Genomic DNA, 23,828 nt, shown 5'->3' on the forward strand with positions numbered 1-23,828 from the left:
AGGGCAGGGCTCCCCGGAGGCACAGCCCCCGGGACCACCCGGCGGGGAGGTGCGCAGGCTGGCCGGGGCGCGTGCTCTGCAGGAGGCGCGTTCCCCGGGCTGTGTGCTTTCTCTAATTCCCAGGTGTGCAGCTCAACACTCCCTGCCCTCATCCCGCCAGAAGGGCCCATGCATGGCTGCAGCAGAGAGCAGGGCGCTGCGTCTGGCTGGCTAACCGTGCAGGTGGGATGCCCTGGAGCTGGACCACGAGGGGCCGTGAGTGCCCTGGGCCGGACCCGAGCACCCAGCGGACAAAGGAAAGGCCGACAGGACAGGACGGGCAAAGTTGTCTACCTCCATCCTGGGGCTCAGACCCAACAGTGGCCCTGAGTCCCCTCTGAAGTTATCAGAAGCATCACTCGTGTTTTTGAGCCCCGGTCAGGACAGCTGTCTCACGAGTGCCCTGTGCGGCCCCTCCTCCTAGTTTCAGTGCCGGCTTCACTTTGGGGACCTCAAAGATGACAAGTGCACCCAGCGCTCGGCCACTGGGGACTGTCACCAGGGCAGCAGAGCAGAGCTGGGAACTAGCGGGACGCACCTGGGACGAGGACACGGTGATGTGGTAAAACTTCCCCTGACCTCCCTGCGGGATGGCTCTGACGAAGAAGAACTTCCGGCCGTCCTTGGAGAACACGGGCTCTTCGTTCTGTGGACGAAAGCCAATGAGTGAGTCTATAAGATGCTTCATTCGGTTTTGAGGATGTTGGGCCGGGCTAAAATACATTCTGAGATACACTTTGTGTCATTTCCAGCGAGAGACGCGGCTGAGAGGGTGAACGCTGCATGGGGCCTTCCCTCTCCTTGGGAATCCTGAGTCAAACCCCAGTTTTCTACGAGAAAATGAGGAATTCAGAGGCAACAGTCTAAGCAGAGGCAGGTGGACAGGCCTCCGGGTTTACAGAGCACCAGGCCCATGGCTGACCAGGGACCCGGCGCGCGGACAGCGTGGGCCAGGGCTCCCACTTCACCACGGCCGCTCGAATCCAGGGCGCGCGGAAGATTCTCCAGGGCCGTGTGTTCTCTCCCATAAAGAACAGAATGCCGGATACCCCCAAACCCGGTCCTAAGAAAGGATTCTATTCTTTCAGTCCTGTCTTTTGTTCTTCTACTTAATAAAATCCACCTCATACTAAACAGCCCACCGAGGAGATGAGAGGAAAGAAAAAAGCTCCAGCCAACAAGGGCGGGCCCCGCATCTTCTGAGACATGGGTGGCAGCTCACTGCTCTCCTGGGGCCGCGCGGGGCTTACTGCGTGGTTACCACACGGGCACCGGAGGTGCAGGCGGGCTTGGATGTAAGGTCAGTTTCCCCGGGAAACAACACCGGCACCCCCAGTTTTCCCTGGGGGAGAGAACTCCAGGCTGGATTCACAGTTGGCCCCTGAGCGTGTTGCCATCTCGCCCGGCCCCCCAAAAGCTGAGAAGCCGCTGCTCGGCCCCCAGCCAGCCCCCTGCGGGTTGCCTGTCGCCTTGATGGACAAAGAAGGGATTTTGCTTTGGTGGCATCTCAGCCTCTCCGAAGCTTCAGCTTGAACGTTTCCATCCGTGAACACCAATTAGTTGGCTGAGATCTACATTTTCTGACTCAAGGAGCTCCATGCTAACGCGGATGGGAACAAATGGTAAATAAACCCCAGCTGGCACAAGGAAAACTCATTTCCCTGCAGGGAGTGAGTACATGCAAATATGCTATGCCCAGAGAAATAAACCAACATGTGATTAAAGTGACATTTAATCTTCATGAATATCTGCAGGAAAATGAAACCTTTAATCTGCAAATATTTATTTTTCTATTTAGAGTTGGAAGCATGGTATTTAAAAACAGAGGAAATGGAAAAACCAGCAGTAAACCTGGCTTTTTAAATGGATTTTTATTTGCTAACCGCAGGATGGATACCACAGTATTGCTTCAGTTTTCTGGGGAAATGTTTGCGCTTTGGGCAGAGAAAAATACTCTGAATAAATGTAATAAATAATTAATTCTAGCCAGAAGCATTATTTTTACACTGAGAAGGCCTCAGGTATTGCAATGCCGTCTTTACAGTGATCCTGGGAACAGCCCAAGGCAGGTGTGAGGGACCAGCCTTTGAACCTCTCTGAGACTTGGTTTTTCGTGCAGTCAGTGTATTTTTAGCAAAGAAGTGCAGTGTTTTTTGACTAGGAAAGCTGGATTTTAATCCTGGTTCTGACTCTCCTGGATTTGAGGGGAAACATTTTTGATCTCTTGGGGACCAGAGCATTTATCACACGCGATGCCTGGTTTCCACCTCCATCAGAGCAGATCTGTGAAGAATGAGTCCGTTTTTATTGGTGAGAGATTCTTCGTGAGCGATTTGTAGCCTTTCTGCCAATTCTTCCCACAGCTCGGGTACATTCATGTTGCCCAGTCTCCCTGCCTGAATTTCGAAATCACAAAAACAAAATTTTGGTTAAAGAAGGAGTGTCAGAAATTGACCTGAGGGATGACTCTCCAAACACGAAGGCAGGTCCTGGGTCCTCCCCCTCCTGGCCAAGGGCCCGCAGGGCTCCTAGCAGGTCTGCCCCAGGACGACTTCGAAGCTCACACAGCAGTGATGGTAAATGTGTGGAGGGGCAGCCTATTTCTCCGGAACGTTCCTAGAGGAGAGGGAACTTGGTGGGTCTTCATATGCGGGAACCCTCTTCACGTTGGCTCAAGGCGAATCTTTTGAGGGGATCCACGCTGAGGCCTTGGGAAGAACGGGGGTGGTGGAGGCTCAGACGACGGCCCCCGGATTGCCCTCGCCCACCCCGTTCCCCTGGCCACAAGTGGTCAGCAGACCCAAAGGTCTTTGTGGACTGGGTCTCCCTGAGGGTGACAGAACTTTACACACTCCAGGCTGCTGCTCCGACGACACTGCCCTGGGCGGCTGGCGTGAGCCTCCGTGACCCCTCGGTGGTGGACGAGCCTCATGAAGCTGTCAGCAGTTTCTCTGGAGCCAGGTAGTGAGTGGCCTTAAATAAATTCCCAACTCGCCCTCCAGGACCTCGTGGTGTCTTGGAGGAGGTGGAAACAATACCAATTATTATTGAGAAATAGGGCCCACAGATCCCTTTATGAAAAGCCTCTTCAAAAGGAATGTCATGAGGAACTGTTTGAAATTGGATTTCCTGCTGCCCACGGCACCCACAGGGACAGGCAGAGACGAGCTGAGTGGTGCACAGAGGTGCAGGCTCCGCACGGCCCCGGCTGGGGCCGTGCCCACCTGGCGGGGGTGGGGGTCGCTGGCCGAACCTGGGCAGGGAGAGCACCGCCCTCGAGGACACGGCTCCTCTTCCAGACATCGCGTCTGAGGCTCCAGGCAGCGTGAAAGGTCTGTCAGCGGCTGTTGTGAAAACGTCAGCTGTTGCCTAGTGAGCACTTTAAAGGTTACATTTTCAAAGTGTAAGAATGATACTTTTACTTTATGCTACTTTGTAGTGCTGACTTGATTTTGCTTGGAAAGATCTGGTTTCCCAAATGCAGGCCGTCACCCTGCGCCCGGCCGGGCTTCTCACGTGGGCGATGAGTGTCCTGCGGCCGGTCTGCGGAGCTGGCGAGGAGTGACGCAAGGTCACCCACGGATGAACACACGCCGTGTCCACACCGGGGAGCCCTGTTCAGCCTTGAAGCCGCTGACACGCTGTGACATGTGCTCAGCGGAGGCGGTGGGCTCGTGTTTGGGAAATCCACCAGCCACGGCGCCTGGAACGATCCACCGTGTCAGCTGAACAGATGCCTCTGCAGAGAATGGCTGTTTCTTCTGATCCTTTTGTTTCAGTCTCTCCGGCGTTCTGTCTGGTGATGAGAGGAAGGTCATGACGTTACTTCTGACAGCTGTGTTCCCATCACCGGTCCGGGTGATAACGAACTCCTCAGCGTGACTCAGGCACAGGCCCCGCTCGGTGCTTCCAGATGCCAGGCACCCTCTCACTCCTGCTATTTCTTAGCATGGGCTTGGCACCCATGCTTGGACGAGGGAAGACACGTGGCCCCAGGCGGCCGTCCCTCCCCATCTCAGGCTGGCGAAGCGCAGGGAAAGGTGTATTTGGAGGCAGCAGGTCCATTCACAAGGCCGCCGCCCCGACACAGCCAACGAGGCTGCGCTAGCTGCTCGTTCCACGGAGAGCTGAAGTGCACACAGCTGCTGGAATGTTCCCGGGGGGCCACTGCCGACGCCTGCATTGCCCAGAGTTAGCGCGGCCATTCGTGGAATCTATCCTGTCGATAAAGGAGACGCCTGCGCCCTCCCCAGCATCGTTCTGAGACTCAGATCTGATTAGGGTTTTCCCACAGGACTTTCAAACAATTTGCATCCCATTAGGTGGGATGAGAAGGAAGTTAGCTTCCAAAAGTTTCCACCTGTGCTTTCTACCCTCAGGGTGTGCGGTGAGAAAAACAGAACTGATGGCAGAAATACCAGTGCTGAGGGTTTTATTTCTGGTGGATGTGTAATTTTTTTGCTGGAGGCCTGTGCCCATCTCCATCCTCCAGTTCCTGAAGCCTGTTTGACGTGCATCTCTTGTCCGAGTCGGGGGTGGGAAGGCTCTGAAGTCAGGTCCCTGGAAGACTTAAGCTGAGCCACAGCGGAGTCCATCTCCAAGGAGACAACCATGAAACCACGCAGAGAAAAGCAGAAACGTCTGCCACTTCATCTTTCTATAAGTAGGTTAAATCCAGACGACTTCTTTGGACTCACCCCTTCAATTCGCCAAAAGGATCTCGCCAACCTGAGCACTGAGATCTTAAAAAACATCACATGTTCCCAAGAGCAGGGATTTTCAAGCCCCACTTGGCAGAGGCCGGGCTCCTCCAGGGGCCAAGAGGTGTGGGCGAGGTGGGGCTGAGCGGCCACGCCACCTGCCACAGCCGCGCCTGGTGTGCATCTACTTGGGGGTGCTGTCGCATGGGACATGTTGTGAACACCAGGAGGCCTGGTGGCTGGTGCAGGCGGAGAATGTGGGAGTCGCGCAGAGAACAGTTACCTGTCTGTGGAGCCAGGCCTCGCTTTCATCCTCGTGTTTCTGAAATGAAAGAAGAGCGTTAGAGAAAGGATTTTCCCCACGTATTGTGTCTGTGACGAGCAGCGGGGAAGATCTGATTTCCTGCATGGCGGCTGCAGCGGCACAGACGTGCCTGGCCGCTCGGGGAGGGGCCGACCTGCTCGGAGCTGAACCCATGTGTCCCCGAACTAGAAAAATGTGACTCTCCCGGCAATGAGGACAAGCCCACGGTGGGAGAGAACCCTCTGGAAGGTGGTGTCCATCGGCCACTAGATGGTCACCGCTGACCAGGCCCTTGCCCATTTAAAGGCAAACCTCAGGTGCCACATTGTTCTAGGGAATCGTGTGTGTGTGTGTGTGTGTGTGAAATTCTAGTTCACAGCTCTGGTGGACCAAGACGTTAAAAGGACTTAAAACGTGTGTGAAAAGCAACCCTCAGGGAAGTGTGGGAAGACACACAGTGAAGACCAAACCAGACCACAGAGAGCACCTACTCGGCCACACGACATCCCCCTGCGGCGCCGTGGCCCTGCTCGTGGCGCGGGTCTGTTCTCTTCTCCACGGACTACGCACAAGACGGGTGTCACTGCTCACGCTCACAAGACCAGGGCACAGACGTGAGGAGACGTGGGTCCCGAGCAACCCCCGGCTGCCTGGCTGAGCGCCCACTCCTTCCTTCCCTCCCCTCAAGCAAGCCCGGCAGAATAGCCTGGAACCTGCTCTCAGCTGTACGGGAAGATGAAGTACCTCCCTGGCTCGCGTGAGGACACGGGCCGCGGTGACAGCGCGCTGGCCTCGACTCACCTCTCCCAGCCACAGCACGGCTGCTTTGTAAGCCTTTTTCCTACTCAGACGAGAAACTAAAAACTTGGGGACAGAATAGGGCTTCAGAAAGATTGGCCTGAGTTTTTCCACTGATTTGAGTTGATATTTCTTTACCCAACACGAGGGGACCTGCCCTTGGGGCTCGGGGTGTGGAAGACGCAGCCCCCGGCCGAGGCGCAGCCCGCTGCGGGGCCGAGGCTGCGGTGGGTCACTCCCTTGCTTCTCAGGGTCACCAGGCCTCTCTTCAGATTCTCATTCTCCCTTCTCGCCCTTTCCGTCACCTCCTCTGACTGCCCCGTAAGTCAGCCTGCGGCCCTGGGGACATGCCGGCCACACCGGTGCCTGTCAGACACGGTGCCGACCGCCCCGGCAGAGCCGCTGGAACGGGCAGGCCAGGCTGCAGTGCCGGGTCCGGGGCCTCAGGCCAGTCCTTTCCCCTCTCCAAGTGTCAGCTAGAAAGTGAGGAGAGGCTCCTGTGTGACACAGCAGCGAGGAGAAAGGGAAGTGACACACCCGTGGGGGTGGGGGGTGAGTGCAGGAGCCCTGAGTCTGAGTCTGCGGCAGTTCCCAACTCACCCACAAGGTGGCACCAAAACAGAGACCTGGAGGCAGGCTGGGCCTGGACCAGCCAGGAGGGGAGTGTGTGTGAGCGTGAGTGTGTGTGCGCGCGTGCAGCTCAAAGACGACCTTGGTGCCCGCGGATGCTCCTGCCACCCCTCCCCGTACCTTGGTGCAGACGCCCGTGGTGGCGTCGCAGAGGGTGAGGATGGACACGTTCTGCGCCCGGCTCAGCCAGTTCACGGCGACCTTGGTGCTGGTGGCCCACTTCACCATGGTGATGTAGTACTCCCTGAAAGCACGAAACGCACAGTGAGCAGGGACGCGGGACCCACGGGGACCAGGAGAGCCCAGCCCAGGACGCTGGGGCCAACGCTGGTGCCTGGTGGGGGGGTCTTGAAACAGGGTTCTCAGAAAAGTGCGCTGGGGGTGAAGTCCACGAGCAGCCCGGCCGTAGCCTGTGGGCAGGTGCGTCTGGCCAGCACCTGGCCTGTGCTCGGATGAGCCGGCGAGGGGGCGGCTCTCTTGGAGCTGCCCCAGAAGCTGTGGGCAGGTGTGCCCGGCCAACACCCAGCCATCCTGCCTGCCCCCGCGTGGTGCCCTCGGCTTTTGTCCATCATGCTGGGCCACGCTGGCTGCTGACATGGCTCTCATGCCACAGTCCAGGCAGACGCACAACCCCACATTACTGGAAGCAGCGAGGAGGTCTCACGCAGAGCCAGAGCCAGGACGGGCTTGGATGAAGGGCGCGCAGAGTGGGTTAGATGCTGTGACCACCCCCACCCCGCCCTGGGTCAAGCTGAGGAAGCCCCTGTGCTCCTTCTCGTTTCTGTCAAGTCAAGAACCCAGGGACGATCTCGAGCAAGTGAGGAAGCCTGGTTCATGGCTCTGGGCGTCCGGTGGACTTGGTCTGGCAGCCTGGATGTCACACACCTGCTGTTACCCAAACCTGAAAATCCACAGTGTTCTGTGCCACCCTATACGCAGCCGCGGGAGCACTGGGGCTTCTGGTGACTAATTCAACCACCCGGAGCCCTCCAAAAATGGGATTTTTAGGGGGAAAACGTACATTTAAGAGGAAGAAGGAAATGCCAAGGAAATAACTGTGCAAAAATCACACCCTCAGGGGACCCCCAAGGCCGTTCCAGAGGCCCGGGGATGCGGGCCCCGCCGCCCGCCCGCCCGCCGTCTGTGATGAGATCCAGCCTTCAGAGCGGTGACCTCGGGGCCTGACAAGAGCCCCTGCCGCCGCTGGGCAGCCCCGCAGGCTGGAAAGAGACCCAGGACATGGAGTAACCACCGTCAGCCAAGAGGCCTAAGTAACAAGGTGCTCTGAACCCCACTAACCAGGAGAGGAAATCAGTGTCCCCCATTTCTCAAACCTACTTGTTACTCAAAGTTCTTGTTAATTTCACCGACGTCAAGGGCACACGGTACACACGGTGGGAAGGCCTCTGACCCCAGCCGTCAGCTCCGCGTGGCAGGGACAGCAGCCCTGGAACCTGGTGTCACAGCCTCTGCAAATTCACTGAGGACACAGGTGGCGGGTCCCGGGCGCGATCCAGCTTTAATGCTTCTCAGCCTTCTCGGTTTCTGTGATTTTCTGAAACGCAGCTGTTTCTGTTCATACCGTCTGCTCCGCAGGCGCACAGGCCCCAGGGCACTGGGCTGGCGTGTTTCCAGCCCGTTTCCCACCTCGTCCTCTTGTGGAGGCAGCTCTGAGGGGTGACTTTTAGCGGCTTCTCTGTGGCTCCCGCTTTGCCACCGTTTCCCCGCCTGGAGGCTTGGAGCCATGCTGACAACCACGGGTATGACCAGCCGCCTGAGGTTTGCAGTCATGAGACACGTATGTAGCTTTGCTTCTTAAAAATAACTCAGGTCTGGGCCCAGCCCGTGCTGCACATGTAACACTTCTTATTTTCAATTATGTCATAAGTTGTGTCTGGTCCCTGTTGGACAGACATTGAAGGGTCTGGGGGATGGACCTGAGCTTCTCCCGTTTTGGACGGGGGCCTGTTGGAGGCAGACGTCCCTGTCCAGGGGTGTGGGAGGTCACAGCAACACGTTGCATTTAACATATTTCCACCTGGATGAAACCGAGGAGGTCAGAGTCACACCTCCTGGGACAAGTGTCCTCTCCTCGGCCCCCACGCTGCCCGGGGGGCCTGTCTCCGTTCGCTGGACACACTCCTTTGTTCTCTGCCTCCTGGTTTTCATGGTGCTCTTTTGCACAATCTTCATTTGGGCCAAATATGAAGGAAAAGTTACCCTGACACTTTTTAAGGCCACTTTGTTCAGTGCCGTTGGGGCTGTTGCTGGGGGCGCGAGCAGTGGGGGTTCGCGGCGGGAGGGAGACAACACAGGAAAACGGGAACTACCGCTGCGGAGCAGGGCGGGGTCTGGGCGGAGGATTCCCGCCAGGGAGCACGAGGGAGGCGGGGTTCTGGTTAACCTGACCGAACGGGGTTCTTGCTGCAGGCGGCCGGGTGACCGGACGTCACCTGGGGGGGGGGGCGGGGGGGTGCTAAGAAAGGTGGGATCCTGGCTACGACCGGGGCATGCAAACACATGGGTGTGGGGATGTCGAGGCCAGACGGGGGTAGGATTCAGAGGAGCCGGACACTGTTCTCAACGCTTCCACGTCCTAATCTGGTGGGAGAAGCATTGTAACTGGAAACAGAAGAGCGCAAACCTCCTCTCTCTGGTAATTAGCAAGCAGTGACGCAGGGGGAGCATCCCCGCGCTGTGCGTGCGCAAGGCGGGGGCGGCGGGGGCGGCGGGGGCGGCGGGGTAAGGGCGCTCTGGGGCCGACTGGCAAGTTTGCCGCTCGCGTCGGAGTCATTGGCAGGAGGCACAGAGGCGCCGGGCAAGCCGCCTCGTGGCGCCGGGGCAGCCGGGCCGTGACTGCAAGGTTTGCTGCAGGAGGGTGGCCACGTGTCCAGGCAGAGCGGGTGCTACAGTCTCTTTTAACTTTCCAAATTTGTGATATGAGACATGTTTTACAAAGGGAAAGAAACAATCGTACTGCAAATTAGGACGGTGAATGAAGGGTGGGCCCACTTTGCCTAGTCCCCAGGGACCCGGCCTGGGCTGGGCAGGTCACCTGCAGGAGGGGCAGGGCACGGCTCCCGCGGGGGCTGGGGAGATTTGGTCCTGCAGCTAATTTATCTAGAACCTGCACCCTCAGTTCCTTCAGCTGTTTTTTTTTTCCCCCCAAAAATCTGATGGAGTCTTTAGAGATTTTATGGTGATGAAATATAACGAGAAGTATTTTTTAAAGCCCTTGAAACAATCAAAATCATTAAGGACTCTGTAAAGATACTGTAACAACCTCTCGGAGGCAAGTGTGCCTCCTCACCTCGGGCAGTGGCCCCGCCGTCCCACCGCGTCACTGTGCCACGCGGCTCGGGGACCTTTCACCTGAGTCACTCTCAGAACGTCACAGTCACCCAGATCTCACCATCCGGGGAATAACATCTCGTTTCGAATCAATGCTTCCTATCCCACGACTTGCATCAATGTCTAGACTTGGTTCCAAATTAGTTTTGCTTATTTTAAAAATCAGTTCAGCTCGCAGGGAGGAAGGGTTCCCGCCGGGCAGCTGACCTTGAAGGCGCACCAGCAGCAGACCGGTGAGGCCACCGCCCCAAGGAGGTGACCCTTTGGGCAGAATGACGTCCTTTGTGTCAGGTTTTGTAGTCACCCCGCACGTTACTGGAAAGGAAAATAAAACGTGTACCCACGTAGCGACGCTGTCCCTAAGCAGAAGGCCTTGCCAAGAACGCGAACCGCTCCCCTGGCACCTGCGAGATCGCCCACTTTTCTTACTTCATGGCTATTAGACCAGTGGTTCAACGCGGGACAGTGGCGTAGACTCTGGTTGTCAGGCCGGCATCAAGGGCCCGGCCAGGCCTGTGTCCGGTTGCTGCTGACCATTTTGGGGGGTCTGTTTGGCTGTCCCACAGGACACAAACACGTGGACGTGAGTGTGGACTCCAGGAGACCGTGGAGGTCCAGCACACGGCCAGGCTGCTCAGCAGACCGGAGGCAGCCTTTCCCTTGCCGTCTCTGTGCCCATGTGCCTACAAATACACACACGAGGGGAAGAGTCACCGTCTCACTAAAACAGGACGTTGAGTCTCTGGCTGTCACACGGATGGAGGCGGGAGAAATCCGGCTGCCTGAGTCTCTGTCACCGTGTGAACCAGCCAGCGGGGAGTACAAGGAGACAACTTCCTCCCCGCTTTGTCTTATCCTCAGGCACTAGGCCCGCAGGGCCGAGATCTGGGGACCCAAACCTCTACCACCTCCGTGTTACAGAGATCACAATTTTTCATGGACACCCAAGGACTTAGAATGTCAAAAAATATTCTAAAGAAGGCAGAGGAAAAGCTCAACTCAGCCCAGCAGAGCCACCCAGATGGATTCGGGTTAGAGCACACCTCCCCGAATTCACCCGAGCAGGGGTCATCATCACCCGAGCAGGGGACCCCCATCACCTGAGCAGGGGTCCCCATCACCCGAGCAGGGTTCCTCATCACCCGAGCAGGGGTCCCCATCACCCGAGCAGGGGCCCCCATCACCCGAAAGCCCAGGGAAAGGCATCCAACGTGACCCTCGCGTCCTGTCCGCTGCCAGGTATCCAGTGTGGGGGGAGCCCTCCTTCCTGGGGTAGAGAATTAGGAAGGTCAGGAGAACCACACATACTGAAAACACAGAAGGAGGATGTTAACTGTAGAAATACGGGGTGAGATGAAAGAAGTGGACGAGGGGCCTGTAAGGAACTGAAATGGACAATTAGAGAAACTGGATTCAGAGGAATCAAGGAAATTCTGGGAAGCTTCCCCGGACAGCGGAGGCAGGGGTCACCGAGAGAGACGGAGGAGGGTGGACGGTCCTCTGCGCTGGGGATGCAGGTGCTTCTCACGGAGGAACCGGAGTGATGGGGAGAGAAGCAATCATCAAAGACACAGGAGAGACGGGGATACGCAGATTAAAGCGTTTTCCACATTCCAGGAAAATTAGTAAAACACCTAAAAATGCTCTGAGAGAAACTTAGAGATCTACCAAAAAGAAATGCCACAGCCACCCAGGAATAAGGAAACAAGTTTTGAGAAAGGGTAACAATTTAGGCTGATATCAAGTTTCCCCACTGTTCTAGGTCTAATGATATTTAATCCTTCAATGTGTTTTTAACAACCAATATGTTCTTATTTAAAGCAGATCTTCCACTTGAACGTATCCTGCACTAAAGGCAATTCAAAATTAAAGGCTCAAACTTAAAAGCTTAACATGCAAGAAGATGGTCTCGAAAGCCAGCTCACCCACGGCTGGTCCCAAACTACCATCAATTTGATAACAGATTTGAATGCAAATGTCAACAGTAATGATTAAGGGATAAAAATAATAAAATAAAAGAAACATAGGGTGAATATTTCATAGAATTGTAAACACGTAGTAAATCTTTTAAGGAAGATTAAAAACAAAGGAAGCACACGTCACAGGTGACGAAACAGAGACTACAGCTAAGCTGCAGGAACGCGAACGCGCCAGAGCCTGGGGCGGGAGACTAAACAGGAGAAACTTCCAGACAGCAGTCAGCTTGCGGAGACTCGAACTGATTAGATTTAAGCTTCATGAGGGCAGGACCACACCACCCTATTTCCTTCTACTCCTGTAGTATTTTACATAGTGCTCCACACGTGGTGAATACTTAGTATTTCTTTAAGGAAAGAATTTAATTCTAACAGAAAGACCAAAGCGTTTCTTTTCTGAGATGGGGGGCGGGCGGCTAACAAAACAATTCTAAAGTTCACATATAAGAAGAAAAGGATAAACATGGCCAAGATGGTCTTAAAAGGGAAGATGGAGAGAGTGGATTTATACCAGGAGTTGTTAGTGAAATCATGTATTGTGTAGCTGCAGACTTTTTGCTGCATCACAGTCAGGAGGTCTACAAGTAATGTATAGCCTCAGATCGCAATGGTTTACATCAGAACAGAATAGTTTATAGAAGAATTTAATATTTAATACCAGTGTTATCCCAAATCAGTGGGGGAAGGAAGACTTAACACAACAAATAGTGCTGGGAAAATGACTTAAGTATTAAAAAAAACAATCAAGCCAACAAAGAACATGTATGCTTCTCCAAAACAAAAATCTCAAAGGAAAACCTATCAAAATGCTCATAATAGTTACCTCAGGGCAGAGGAATGGCAAGGGATTATTTCTACAATGCAGAGATGAACTTGTTAAATAAGAAAAAGGTTATTAAGGATACATTGGGAGTTTCCAATTTAAGTTGGTGGGTTTATCGCATTTATTTATTTATGTCTTCTCCCTCCAGAAATGTAATTTGGATGATAATGAAGGAATAAAATAAATATATACCCACACTTGTAAAGATGGCAGGAAAGGTTTCGCCACATTTCCAGAAGACAGGAAGTAGACAGAAGAGTAATGAGGGTGAGTCTGGCTGAAAAAGCAGCGGCCGAAAATACTGACAGAATTATCCCCCAGAGAGGAATCCTGGGGACTTGGTGGTCTAGGTGCAATACAGTACAGGACTGAGAAATGTGGCTGGACAGCACTGTCATCTGAGAGTCTCCAGATGAGACAGATGAGGAATGAAAAAAACAAAGAAGCCCCACCCACATTTAGATATGTCATTTCATTCAAAAATCTTTCAGGAGGGAAAAAGCACATGACCCACAGAGGAATGAGTGTCAGATTAACATCAGACTTATCATCAGCAACACTGAATGCTAGATGAAACTGTACCCCCAAATTGGAGGGACAATGCTTTTCAAATAACCATTCTGCATACAGATAACATTTCAGAGAGTGTGAGAAAAAAGAGATATTTTTAAACATTCAAGAACTCAAGAAAGTTTACTTCCCACAGTTCTTTCTTAGGAAAGCATCTGCAGGATATACTTCAGACAAAAGTGGAAGTAAAGCAAGAAAGAAGATGACATGGATCTAAGAAACAGTGGCTCCAACCTGGGAGAGGAGTGAGGGGACATCCCAGGATGGCATCAGTGCAGATGTTATACAGAACAACCAGTCCCAACTGGAGTGGGGCAGGGGAGTCTACTTGGAGAGACGGATCTGGGGGAAAAGGCAATGAAAAGAATACTTGATAGAGTTTGGGGAAAAAATGTGAAAGTATGATAAAAATCAAATGGTTCAAGTAAAAACTAAAAACAATTAAAAACTCCAGGAAAAACAAAAGGCTGAACCAAAAGAGACAGAGTCACAGGTTACTGCTTAGCTCTACCATGAAAGACAATTACTTATATTAAAGTCAATGCTAGCTGTTGATTCTAGTCTTTTAGAATCAACCTATAGATAAATAAGGAAAATTAAGTTACAGTTTCAGGACAGAATCCAAATGCCATCAACCTCAATGATATAAAAATGGAAGAAAAAAAAAAAAAGATGACAGAGTTTCCAGGTGGTGGGACAGAGAAGGAACCTGTCAGAAAGGGCAGGACTTCTAGGTCCATCTTACAAACTGGGGAGTTACAAATTCTTGTCTGCAGTTAATGTGCTGTGAGACAAACTTGCAAGAGTATTATTTAAGTTTATAAAGGTAACTAATGGAGGGAATAAAATGCATATATGGAGAAGCTGGGAGGGGTGTTGAGGTAAATGTGACAATTTCTTGTCTATCATAAGAAAAAGACAAAGAAAAGAACGCATACATTAATTTAAAAACAGTGAAACAAGCAGGTCACTTAGCAATATGATGGTTGCAACCAAGATAAAGAGTGAAAACAGTTAAACACCATCTCTGTCCTGGGATGGGGGTGGGGGGTAAGGAAGGAATTGCTGCTTTTCCTGTAACCCCTGTTGTGTGATTTTACTTTTAAGCATTAATATGTAGTACATTGATAAAAAGAAAATACAAAGTTACAAGTAAATAAAAACTGACAAACAATAAATGAACGGAGCTGCGGACAAGGCGGAGCCCAGGCGGGCGCCGCGGGGCTGCAGGGGAGGCGTCTGCCCTCCGGACGTGCAGGGACAGGGCCGCTCTGGGTGCTCCTGGCCGGGCTGAGCTCACAAGAACGAGACATTTTTCTCAAGCTCCTCAAGAAGTGTATTGACATGATGAGACAAGGGGCAGGAGAGGGTAGATGGGCAACAGCACACAACGACTTAACCCCCACCCAGTAATTTGATGAGTCAACGAAAACCACATCTATGTAAAGGTGGTGAGACCAGGCTGGATGGGCGGCCAGGGGATACGCGGTCTGAGCTGGGGGAGAAGATGCTGTGAGTGCGATGCTTTGGCAGTAAACTAGTCTTGCTCTTTTTTGTCCAGGGACATGGTCACGAGGGGAGTGTGGCCAGAGCCGGGGCCTGCCGTCGGTGTTGCCCAAGGTGGCTCCCCCGACACACCTGGGACAGGCGAGGGCTTCACACATATTCTCAACAGTGATCAAGCTCTGAGCTGCTTTGGGGACCTTGAGGTGTTGACTCCAGCCTGGAAGAAGCAGGGACAGAGATGGGGGAGGGGGAGCCGTCTCCGCGGGCCCTGGGCACCACCTGGGTACGTCTAGGAACAGGGCATCCCCGGTTGTCACCGCACTTGGTGGGGTGGGGCCTGTCCCAAGAGAAAGGATCAGAGCAGAAACCACATTTCTGCAAAATCCCCCAAAGCGCACATGGTGGGGAAATGGTCTCTGCACCCAACCGGTGGCCCATGGGTGGGGTCCCCAGACCAGCAGCCCCGGGAAGTGCTGGACATCCTAGCTCTCGGGCCTCACCCCAGACCCACTGAACGGTTTAACAAGGGCCCAGGCGAGGCCACTGCTGCCCTGGTTTGAGGACCACCAAGCAAGGTGGTGCCTGGTGAGCAGCCCACGGCGCTCCACGTGGCCATGCATCTCTCCCCACCCCTGCCCTCGCACGACGCTCTGAGTGACTAGCGTGCTGGTAGGCAGATTCAGTGCTTTAGAATAAAGAGAAACGTGGTCACAGGTAAAGGAAAGGAGAAAATGGGGTCTGAAGCAGAATAATTTAAGACGAGGTGGAGCCGGGCTTTGAAAGACACAAGGGCTGATCCAACGATGAGATGAAGGGAGACACAGAAGCATTCTGATGGTCACAGAAAATAAAGCATCTATTTTGAGAATCGTAGAAGCTGCACTTTAAAAAAGAACACGCTGCCAAACCATCAACAGGAAGCCAAGATTTCCGGAAGAAGTGCCACCAGTTTTCTATTACAAAGCCCTTCACCTGCCCATCGGTGCATGTGCTCGCCCGAAGAGCGCGTAGCCGGGGCTCAGCGTGCAGCAGACATGGGTCCAGGTGCCGGCGACGCAGAGGCCCGAAGCCTCGCCTCAGGGGAGCTCACAGTGTGTGGGGGGCCAGACACGGGAACCACGAACCTCGGCCCCGGGTGAGGACCACCCGCACAGGAAGGGGGGGCACGCGGGAACAGCCCTTGTTGAAAAGCACGGCTTGGCTGAGAAAATACTACGACCATCTCGCAAATCTGCAGCCAAACATGCCTTCAAATCAAAATACAGTGACTCCTCCTGCTGAGCAGTATATGAATTTTTTATTAGTCCATTTGTTTGCCATAAAATATGAATAGAGCACGGTCTCTCTCACAGGGATTAATGCGCCATGTCACTTCCTGGTTCTCCGAGTTCTGGCCGAGGTTCTGCAGCCGTGTGGCAGCAGAGGGCCAGGGAACGCAAGGCCTGCCTCGCTGGCGAAACAGAGCCCGTGATCGACGCGCGTCTCCCAGGGATGTTGACTCCCTGGTTTAAGCTGGAGCCAAAAAATACTTTGAGGAACAAATTTTTTTAAAAACCTTATATGCTTTAGTAGAAGGCATCGTTGAGCGGATTGAAATGACACCAAGCGCCAAGCGCTGCGTGCGACGACGCGTCCAGTTCCCCGTCTGAGATGCCCCGAAGCAGCCACATAACTGCACCAGAGTATCTGCAGGCGGCTGCACTTTGCGAAAGACAAGAGTGATGCCTCTGTGAGACAAACCGCTGTTAGCTGTGGCTCCGTCATGCCACTTGCAGTGCAGGAGCGGACCCCGCTGCCTCTCCCTCCCGGCTGGGGGGCTGCCCACAATGGTGGGGCGGCGTCACCTCGGGGACCTCCTCGTTCAACAGTCTACACGCTTTGAACAGTAAGGGATCAGGACGGGTGGGGGCAAATCTCACGCCACCCCTTCTCTAGCCCTGCACTGTCACGCATCCAGCACCCATCCATCCCTCTGTCCATCAGTCTGTCCATCTGTCCCTCCGTCCCTCATCCATCCTCCACCCACACACCTGACCTGTCCACTCATAATATAAACCCAGCCACCCTGGCACTGCGCCCCTGGTGCTGCGTGAGGACCCGCTGGGTGTCTCCCATGTGCCTCTGTGCCCCCCTATCTTTTCCAGCCCCTGTGCTGGGGGAGGGTGGGCTCACCTGGACAGAGGGCATCGGGGGCTCTGGTTGTTGCCCCCTGGAAGCACCAGGAGGAGAAGGCGAAAGGGCGGGTGGGTATCCATTTCCATGTACCCCCACAGCCCTGCCGCTGACTCAGGTTCCAGCCCTGCTGGTGACCTGCTCCACGTGGCTCTCTGTCCCCCGGCTCTGGTGCGGCTCCTCCCCTTGCCCCTTCAGGCCTGGGACGGTGACAGGGACCCAGCGTCACCAGCCTGGTGGGCTTCCTCCCCACCGTTCTGAGCGGAGCTTTGTCTAAACACCATTGGCATCACTCTGTCATCTACGAGGACACAGACAGAACACAGAGGGGCCACGAGAACCCCTGCCCACAGCTGCCCTTTCCCCAGACCCTGAGGGTGAGGCCACCACAGAGGCTCCCAGACAGGGTAGCGCTCGGAGCCCTGATGGACCCCGAGCCGGGAAGGCCCTGAGACGCCCACAGACCCGGCTCCCGCCTCAGGCAGGGGGGGAGTCTGAAGGGCGCCTCTGGGCTCGGGGAGGGCAGAGCAGCACCCAGCCCTCTGCAGGGCCAGGCTGCCCCTGCCCGGCACCGTGTCCACTTCCTCACGGGCCTGAGCAGGGCCGCATGCTGTGCTGACAGACAGGTCCCCATCATCTTGGCCGCACCGAGCTCTGCCAGACCTGGAGGCACGGCCCTGGCAAGACCCGCTCTGGTCCTTTCTCCCGCGGGCACGCCCCGCCCAGCAGCCTGAGTTTCCGGCCCTGGTTCCCCCACCCCAGCCCCTGGCGCCCCCACCCTCGCCCCGTCCTGGTGGTGGGACAGGCACCTTATCCTAAACCTCTGCTGTCCCCTCCTCCAAATCCCCCTCGAGTTATGCTGTGTCACAGCCGACCAAGGGCCCTCGCTCGCCCACCGCCCTCTCTTGACCAGGCGAGTCAGGCCACCCCTCCCCGCAGGCCCCTGACCGCTGCGGGCCCAGCTTCTCCCGGAACCAGCTGACCACGGGGCCACCCCGCCGGCCCGGCCTCCCTCCGCAGACCCCGCCCACCCCGTGAACCTCCTTTGCCCCGTTTCTGTGCGACTGTGAGATGGATTTCTGAGGCAGTGTGTCCTGCCCGTGCGATCATCTTTCTTTCAAGGTAAAGTCTCTCCCTGTCAAAGTCTAGGTGTTTTTCTCCTGACATAATCACCCTTCAGTGTGTGGGCTCTCCCAGGGAAAAGGCCGTCAGTCCTGAGGAGTAACCCCAACGGGCAATACTTAGGGCAGCACGTGGGCTTTGTCCCTCCAAGGACACCCGGGGACGGCCGCCTTCTGTGTGTGAGGGCCCCTACGGGCAGCCTCACAGGCCGGAGAGCGTTTGTAACTCAGCTCAAAAGACGCAGGAACGTAGCTTCCTCTGACGTGTAGTCACACCCCAGGGACAGGGGAGAAGAGACTTGTGCGAACGCCGGCGGGAAGGACGGGAAGAGCTCGGTCCTCAGGAACCCCACCTGCCGAGGGTGTAGGACACGGCTGTCCGTCCCCTCAGCAGTGTCTCTGGGGAGGGGGCCCGGCTCAGAGCAGGCTCTCAGATACTGGCCCCGATGATGAGAAGCAGGTGCACAGGGCGGGTGGTGGGAAAGGGTCTGCCTACAGAGACCTCGAGAGCTCGGCACTTTGAGCCGACAGCACAGAAGCGAACTGGACACCAGACTCGGACACCTGGATGCCAGGCCTGGCGCGGAGTCAGTCAGCTGTGATTCTGAACAAGTCACCTGCCTCCCGTACGTTGTGGAGGAAATGCAGGGGAGACAGGTAAGAGGAATTTTCGGAGCACTTCCAGCAACGGGGGCCCAGAGACAGGAGGCCTTTAGGTGGGGGGAGGCTGAGCTGCCCGCGGTGGTACCTGGGACGCCCGCCCGCCAGCCTTAGTTGCACGCTGGACGCGTGTCACGTGAGGGCCGGTGGAGGCTGCCAAGTCCCGTTCTCCGGCAGACGCCATCAGGTCCACGCTCCGGATTCGCCGCCGTCCATGAGGGAGATCTCTCACTAAGCCCTCTGCGTTTGCTGTCACCCGCTCACCCGGCCTGTGACGCGGCCGGGGAAGCCCTTGCCCGGTGTGTCGCTGACCTCTTCAAGTGTCAACACTGTTTTGCTGGCTGAAGGAGCTTGTGGACCAACAGAGGCGTCTTACTTATGGGGACAGGAAGGCAGAGTCCCGTTTTACTTTTCTGACGTCTCCTGGTCTGCACGTCTGCTGAACACTGATCACTGCTTGCAAATCGACTTACAGTGTCTTCAGAGCGATCCGGCTTCTATCCCAAACACAGACCATGGCAAAGTAAAACATGCGTTCTTCACCAGAAATTTATTTATCTGGACATCCAAGACTCAGATTTCCAAGCTTCTAAAGCACTGGACATTTTTTAAAATTGATTCTTGTGATCAATAGTGACATTGAGAACTCCCTCTCCAATGCATCAACAGAATAAAGACCTGTCACTGCTCCAGCCGGGAGCTTCTACACTCCTGCGCGCCCCGCGAAGAGCTTCTTGCCGCCTTGGGTAACAAAGAGCACAGCCTGGTCTGATATCGCAAACACAAGGGCTGTTGGGCTGGGCCAATCCCCTCGAGCTGCTCCCTAAGATTACCTCATTTGAATATTTTGGTACCAGGTCGTTACTTTAACACAGGAGGTAAAACAGAGCCAGGTCTAGCTCCGAGGGCATTCGAGGTGATTTATGCAATTCATACCCAGAACATTTCCAAGTAATTCAAATAAATTTGGAAGTCACATCCAGATAAAACAAGTACCTTCCCACAGTCATTAACCTAAAGACAAAAGACTAGAAGTACGTCAGCAGGACGGCAGACTCAGGGCCGGAGCTGCGGGCATGTTCTTTAATCCGAAAATGAGACAGACCGTCCCTCCCAGGTGAACCACAGCTGCCGAGAAGGGCTTTGCGCCTTGGTCGCAGTTAGGAATCACCTGGGGAGCCTTAAAAAACACCCAAACCCAGGCCACACCCCCGAAGAAGGAAACCAGGAGGGAGAGATTTATTGAAATTGCCTTCTGGTGTATCGTTGTGCACCTGAAAGTTTAAGCACAGAGTGAAACGCGGTAGGCGTGACAGCTCGTGGACAATGACATGAGCAGTGGGTTAGGAGTCAGGGTCTTGTGTTCAAGTCTTGGTTCCATCCCTAATTAAAAGTGCACGATGGGCAGGCCAGGTGGTGGTGGCAGTGATGGTGGCAATGGTGGGATGGTGGTGGCAGACAGTGGAGGTGGTGGCAGTGACGGTGGAGGTGGTGGCAGTGGAGGTGGTGGCGGTGGCAGTGGAGGTGGTGATGGTGAGACTTTGATGGGGGATGCTCAGGTCACTAGGACGGGGACCCTGTTTTTCTGTGATGTTTCCACCGCTCTGAATACCTCTGTCTTCCCCTTAATCCTGAATAGAGGCCTTAATCCTGAATAAAACCCTGACTGGATTCAATATACCAGTCTCCCAGCGAGCCCATACTTTGTATAGACTGGGCAGAAAGAAGCTGGGTTTCCTCTCGGGCTCAGAAAGCAGGGGTGTCACAGGCAGTGCACGTGGAGGAGGAGCCTGGAGGCAGAGGGCCCCCAAGAATGAAAGCTTCCTGGGAATTTGCAGAAACCGAGTCGCTGCGCAGTTAGAAACAGTGAGCCACACGGACACACGCGAGGTCCCTGCAGAGCGCGGAGCGGAGGAGAGGAGACAGATCCACCCGTGCACACGCGCACACACCTTTATGTAACTGCATCTGCATCACAATGCCCTGTGTGTGAAGTAGGGACACACACACAACAGTATGTTTTACAAACACTGACGGGGAAAAGGTACTCAAATACATCTTAAATAGGTGCCTACGATGGGGCGGGGGAGCTGGGGGATTAGGTTAAAAAAGAGCAAATGGATGAGAACGCTCGTGCTGACCGGGAAGGATGGTGCGCAGGAGCCGGGCAGACCTGGGTCTCGGTACTGGCGAGTCACGTGAACTCACTGACATCAAATGAAGGAAAAGTGGCCTTTTTTGACTTTGGCCTCTGACAGGTCATGGAAGGGGCGGTGGGCGGCAAGAGCTGTCCCGGCCCAGGAGCGCTGGGGACACAGCAGCACCAGCTTCCGTCCTCAGGCTCAGTAACCCCCTTGTGCCCCGATGCCACCAACAGTCAGGACGAGCGCCTGGGCCACGGCTGGGTGACATGTTAACCCGGTGTTTGGAGGAGAATAAAGACACATGCCCGTGCAGCATGACCCGTCCTCAGAAGGACCTTGCCGGGCACCTGCCACATCTTAACTCCCCTCCCAGCTCCACAGCTCCGCCAAGGCCCGCGGAAACCAGCACACAAGGGCGTTTCTTTTATCAGCACAGCCGGGCACTCCTCCCGTGCAGGCCTGGGTGACCATGGGGGTGGGCGTCTCACGTGGATTTTGTCTGGTGGGCCAGACCCCCCAGGGTTAAGGTTAGGGCCCTGGCGGAGACTGGTAAGCCCCAAACTTATGCTTACATCCTTGTCAGACTGTCTGCATATACCGAGCTCCTCCAGCGCCTTTGGGCTGGTTCTCACACCTCACTGGTGCTCTTGTTAGAATAAAGCCCCCGACACATGCTCATTCACTTTGCCTGAGAACCGCAGTCTGACAGTTTAAGGGAGATGTGGAGCGGGTGGCTGGAAACGGCCCTGAAGTTTTGAGCAAGGGCTGGGTGGGGTTCCAAAGGTGAGCGCGGTCAGCCACGGGGAGTGCCGGCAGCCCTGTGCCACACGCAGTAGCTCATTTAATGTCCACGACCACCCATAAGAGCAGACCTTCTTATCACTACTGTTTCTCTCCTTTTGCAGACGAGGAACCTGACTGACTCGGGGGAAGAGTGACCTGCTCAAGGTTACGGCCCCGGGCTCTGAACCCAGGCAGCCTGCAGGTGCATCTTCACTCTAAACCAGCGGTTCTCAGTCTAGGAGCACCTCTGCCTGTCACGCTGGCAGCCACATCCCCTGGGCGGAGGCAGGGAGGCTGCTGCATTCTCTGCAACGCGCAGGGCAGCCCCCCAGGCAGGAAGCACGGGCCCCAGGTGTCGGCGGTGCCGCGCGTGGGGACCTGCAGACCCCGCCCCACGCCCGCCGCCCGTCTCCCGCCTGCAGTCCTTCACTCGTTCGTAGCAGTCTGCTCAAGGTCTAGCTCTCCTCTGCATTGGAACCACCACGCTTCATTCATGCTAAATTCTCTGTCTAATGGATGCAAATAATAAGTGCTCAATAAACACACGCTCACATTTAGTGTGTGATTTCGGAGAGACCTGCGCGCACTGAGAGATCTCGAGGCTGCGGGTGGAGAAGGCGGTGAGAAAGTGTGACAGATCAGATGGCGGGTCTCCACTGCATCAGAAAAGCGTCGCCACCTTTAGCCCAGAAAACCGGGGCGAGCAGAAAACCCGGGGCCACGTCTGAACAGCGAGGCCCGACCGAGGCTGATTTCTCACTGTCCTTGCAGCTAATCAAGCCTGCAGAAACAGCATCACCAAATTGACTAAACGAGATTTTCAATTAACTCAAACAGATGGCTTAAATTTTCCAGGTGACTTTCCACATTAATTCAGAGAGCTGGCTGGACCAGGCCCCAGGAGGCTTGGCGGGGACAGGGCTGGAAGGAAACAATGAAACGCGTGGGTCTTCAGGAGAGAAGACAAAGCCAGCGTCAGAAGCAAAACGCCACCGGCCAAACTGAGCAGACCCCCCCGACCAGCACAGACTGGGGGCCGCTCCCCACAGAGGGGCCGCAGGGGACTCAGGCCTCGGGACCAGCCACATGAGTGAGTGGGGGCCACTCCGGGGGGCGCCGGGCCTGCTCTGTCCCCTCAGGACACTACAGCACTTCACACGTCACCGGGGGTGCGGGGGGGAGAGCTGAAAGCCCCTCTCGGCATCTGCGGAGGCCCCGGCTTCCGGGCTGCGGGCGGCGGGTCCCACCCGGGGCGGCAGCAGAGGCGCCACAGGGGAAGACCGCGCCATCGCAGACCAGTGGGACCAAGTGCCCGTGTGTGTGTCCCGGCACTGGGCCCGTGGAGGGGCCAGACTGGCTGAGCCCACGGCTCCTGCCCTTCTGGGAGCTTCCGGAAGCTACGAACAAGGCGGGGTTCTGTAACTGAATAGGGAAGACTCGGGCTCCAGCTGTGGCAAAACGTGCGCTGGGTATTTGCTGAGACTCAGGACGGACCGCTCCTGCCTTAACCCTCTTGTAGATGCGCAGGATCTCAATTCCCTCCTCTTCTCCGAGTCTCCCGCCAGTTCTCTCCGCAGAGAGAGGCTTAATGATCATAAAAGTGGGCTCTGGAGGGAGGATCGGCCCCCAGGCTGCCTGAACTTTGGGATGAAATGAAGCTGACACGCAGACCACTTCACTTGGATGGATCTCACCCAGTTGTTTTGAGCAGAAAATGAAATCCACCTAAATCAGTCATTAGTAACGAGACAGTCACCTCTGTCCACATGTCCCACCAATGACAAGGTTGTTACCTTACCAACTGGGAGCCCCGCTTCTTGGAACAGGACCCACCACTCGCTCCTGGAGCTGGCAAAGGGTGGTGATGTTGTAAACAACGCTCTCAGAATGGGGTGCCTCGTACAGAAGGTGTGACCACGTTGATTGTCCTGGAGAGACTGTTCCCCCAACGGATGCCCTTCGATGTCGGCCTGCGCCGGGCAGCGTGCCCCTGCTGGACACGTGTGGTTAACCAGACACCCCCCAACACCCCCAGAAACCCAGCCTCCAGGGAGGAGAATTTGGGCCTGACATCAGGTAGGAAATAGTGGCACTTGGTTGACTGGTGTTCCTTTCCCAGAAAACCAAACCACAAAGCAGTAAGGAAAACCTAAGCAAATGTACCTTCTCCTTGGATTTTTCAATTAGCATCTGAGTAAACCTGACCGTGCAATGGGCATCCATCTGACCATTATTTAGCACAAGGGGAAGG

The 23,828-nt window shown here is 55.2% G+C and overlaps 1 protein-coding gene across 4 annotated transcripts in view; it reads right to left on the reverse strand.

The window, feature by feature from the left end:
* The window catches only part of DPP6 (dipeptidyl peptidase like 6), an 846,033-nt gene that overhangs the window by 63,374 nt on the left and 758,831 nt on the right, over positions 1 to 23,828 (reverse strand). For all 4 annotated transcript variants that reach the window (XM_031455765.2, XM_031455767.2, XM_064487178.1 and 1 more), the window contains exons 11-13: positions 6,592 to 6,715; positions 5,023 to 5,061; positions 578 to 685 (exon numbers count right to left, since the gene is read on the reverse strand). In XM_031455765.2, coding sequence (XP_031311625.1) covers positions 578 to 685; positions 5,023 to 5,061; positions 6,592 to 6,715 — 271 coding nt within the window. The remainder of the gene's footprint in view (positions 1 to 577; positions 686 to 5,022; positions 5,062 to 6,591; positions 6,716 to 23,828) is intronic.

Source organism: Camelus dromedarius, chromosome 7, assembly GCF_036321535.1.
Source record: "Camelus dromedarius isolate mCamDro1 chromosome 7, mCamDro1.pat, whole genome shotgun sequence".
NCBI lineage: Eukaryota > Metazoa > Chordata > Mammalia > Artiodactyla > Camelidae > Camelus > Camelus dromedarius.